Raw genomic sequence first — 2764 nt, forward strand, 5'->3', positions numbered from 1 at the left:
TAGGAGGGGTAGAGATAGACGCAGATTAGATTACTGTTCGCAAATAGTTAAGGATGTGGACTGTTCTAGTTTTAGGGAAATGCGAAAATTTTCTCAGTATAGGAAAGAGTGGAGTATCCAACCAGTCTTAGGGACTGACGACCTTATGATGATGAGAATTTGAAGTTGACCGGAAGAATCAAGAATGTTCTGGAATGTTCAGGTGTGTGAATGGCGGGAATGACTTTTAACACTGTATTAGGACATTTTATATATTCATATATTAATCTTTCAATCAATCATCGTGGGGTAAATGATTTCGCAATGATCTACTTATCGAGTTCTGGGATCTCCTGGGTCACTGCTTCGGTTAACCCTACGTTAACGTCGCCCCTGTAAGTGATAAATTTCGATTAGAATGACGTGCGACTTACCTAGGCAAAGAAATGTAGGCTCGCCGGCGTACTGAGTAGGATGTGCAGGCGCACGATCGCCTGGTAACATGTACGGGCATCGCTGCTCAACCGCCTGGCAAACGCTGCGGCATGGACGTAGACGCCGGGCGCCGTTTTTGAACGCGCCACTGTCGACGCCCGTGGCAAAATGAGGCACCAGTGAACTGCACACCCATTGACGGTACGCCTCCTGAAAACAATTACAGACCCATTCAATCATTCGTTCGAAATGTTATATTTAAAGGTGATACCACGAAATGTAATGCAAAGCCGGAGGATAGGGCGAGAGTCCCTCTTTAATCTCCTCTTTTACCTAGTAGGAGTTGTGGTAGATCGTGCTGCTATTTATAAATCTCTGACTAAAGGAAGTTACTTCTTGCCAGCAAGTTAGTGCATTAATAGCAAATAGCCGGCAATCTATCGCCATCTACAGATATTTACTGTTAACTGTTGTATTTTATAATATTTTAAGTAGCAGCAAATAGCTATCGATAAATTGTTGGTTGCTCGATTTATTATTATAAACCAAAAAGAGGGTTGATTGAAAAAAAAACATTTCGTTACTCAGAAAATGGATAATGTATTATAGTTCTGAGATCTTGCACTATTGAGTTTGAAATAGCTTGGCAGTCTTGGTGGTAAAAAGTTATAGTAAATCAATGAAAATTGATTAACTTCGATAAAAAATTTACTCGCTTATNAAAACAAATAAATAAACTATAAACTAAATACCAATTAGGTACTACAGAGATGATTATTTCTGTATTATTTGTATTAAAGTTGTAGTGGAAGACTTAGTAAATTACTACATGTAAGAATTGCTTTCGGTAGACGCATCTGGATCTGCGGCACTTTGCCAGGAAAAATCGGCAGAACCCGAGTCCCTTTGTCGCTGTTCCTGCAGTCTGTTTCTTCGTTCGAGAACTCTTCTCATTCTGTTTATATTGCGCTGTCCTCTTTGCTGTCTCCTAACATCCGCCAATATCACAAGTCCGATTGCAAGCAATAGAGGTATTCTTTTGCCACTTTCCCAAGCCAGTTTCAAAAGGAATATCAAAGAACTTCCTGTCATCGAACCGAAACTTCCCGTCCTTCTTACAGATTTCCTCCATTTTCCTGCATCTGTTCCCATTTGTCACATTTGAAGTTTCAGTTAATAAGCTTTAGGATTTTCTTGCGTGGTGTATTAATGTAGACCACTGTTAATTTGGTTTTCATCTTTTAATGAATTTTGAACTGTCAATTGACATTTGATGATGATTTTTGTTTGTGTCAGACAAAATCCTTAATGTATTACATAAGGTATTCTACGTAGTTTTTGGCAAACTAGCAAACTGTAACTACGTATTAATGTACCAAACAGAATCTGTCAGATCGATTAGTCGATTATCCTCATTAATCAAATATGAAGAGAGATTTGTAGTAACGAAAGGAAATATCGTGTCGACAAAAGCTTAAAATTAAATAGTAAATTTAAAGACGAACATCTTCACGAAGAGACTACAAAAATGGTGTTTTATAATGAAGAAATTACGATTACAACAATTTAATTCGTTGTAAATATTACCGAAGATGGATGCCAAAGGGAAAGTAATGTGAAATTTTTGTAGCGCCAGCGAACCTGTTCGTTTCTTCCTGCTGGAGACATTGACAAATGAAAATTCGATCAATGTGCCTGCGGTATTATGAAACGCTGGGAACGCGTGTTGTGTAGGGATGAAAAATCAATAAAACTGCCATTCGAATAATAGTAAAACTTTCATAAGAGAAAAATTTACTGTTTGAGGAGTATTTCGCGTAGTTGCGCCAATAAGACGAAAATCTTTGGAGTATTAACACTTGTATAATCAGTCTGTTCCTAAGGAGATTCTTATTTTTGAAAGTGACACGCATCTACTTTATTTTCTTGTGGATCTACTTCCTCCTTCAGTCCCCAGACTTGTGAGAGTACGTTCTCGCAGTACTGATGACCACTCTCAGAAAGGAGTATCCTTAGTAATAGACTTAACATTGCAATACAGCGAGCAGAGACTGTCAGAAGTCTGACTGTTCAAGGAGGGAGTAGATTCATAACAAAGGAAAGTAGGCGCTAACATGTTTTTGTTTTTCATGCGGATCTCATTGCTCTTTGAGTTTTGATTGAGGTTTTTGAGAGTATCCCGTAGGAAAAATTTCCATTGAACTTCAACGGGAATCAATGGAAAATTTGTAAATTCCATTCAAAACCATTTGGCGTAAATGGAAAAATAATTGTTTAATAATTCCATTAATATTTACATAGGAAAAATTTCCATTGATTTTCAATGGGAATTAATGGAAAATTTGTAAAT

General features: G+C 37.5%; 1 protein-coding gene across 1 annotated transcript; it reads right to left on the reverse strand.

Annotated features, from left to right (window-relative positions):
* Positions 1–230: 230 nt before the first annotated feature.
* On the reverse strand, positions 231–1683 carry LOC112906107. The gene is made up of 2 exons (XM_025979763.1): positions 1244–1683; positions 231–624 (listed from the first exon to the last, which is right to left on the reverse strand). Exons 1-2 carry the CDS (start codon positions 1564–1566, stop codon positions 414–416), a joined length of 534 nt encoding a protein of 177 aa, XP_025835548.1. The 5' UTR covers positions 1567–1683; the 3' UTR covers positions 231–413.
* Between the last annotated feature and the right edge of the window lie 1081 nt (positions 1684–2764).

This window comes from Agrilus planipennis, unplaced genomic scaffold, assembly GCF_000699045.2.
Source record: "Agrilus planipennis isolate EAB-ADULT unplaced genomic scaffold, Apla_2.0 scaffold1917, whole genome shotgun sequence".
Lineage (NCBI taxonomy): Eukaryota > Metazoa > Arthropoda > Insecta > Coleoptera > Buprestidae > Agrilus > Agrilus planipennis.

Excerpts from the sequence above, each read along its gene's own strand:
- LOC112906107 (XM_025979763.1), bottom strand. The coding sequence starts at position 1,566 with ATGGGAACAGATGCAGGAAAATGGAGGAAATCTGTAAGAAGGACGGGA. Across the intron at positions 625-1,243 it reads ACCGAAAGCAATTCTTACAT|GAGGCGTACCGTCAATGGGT; the intron begins GTAGTAATTTAC and ends AATTGTTTTCAG.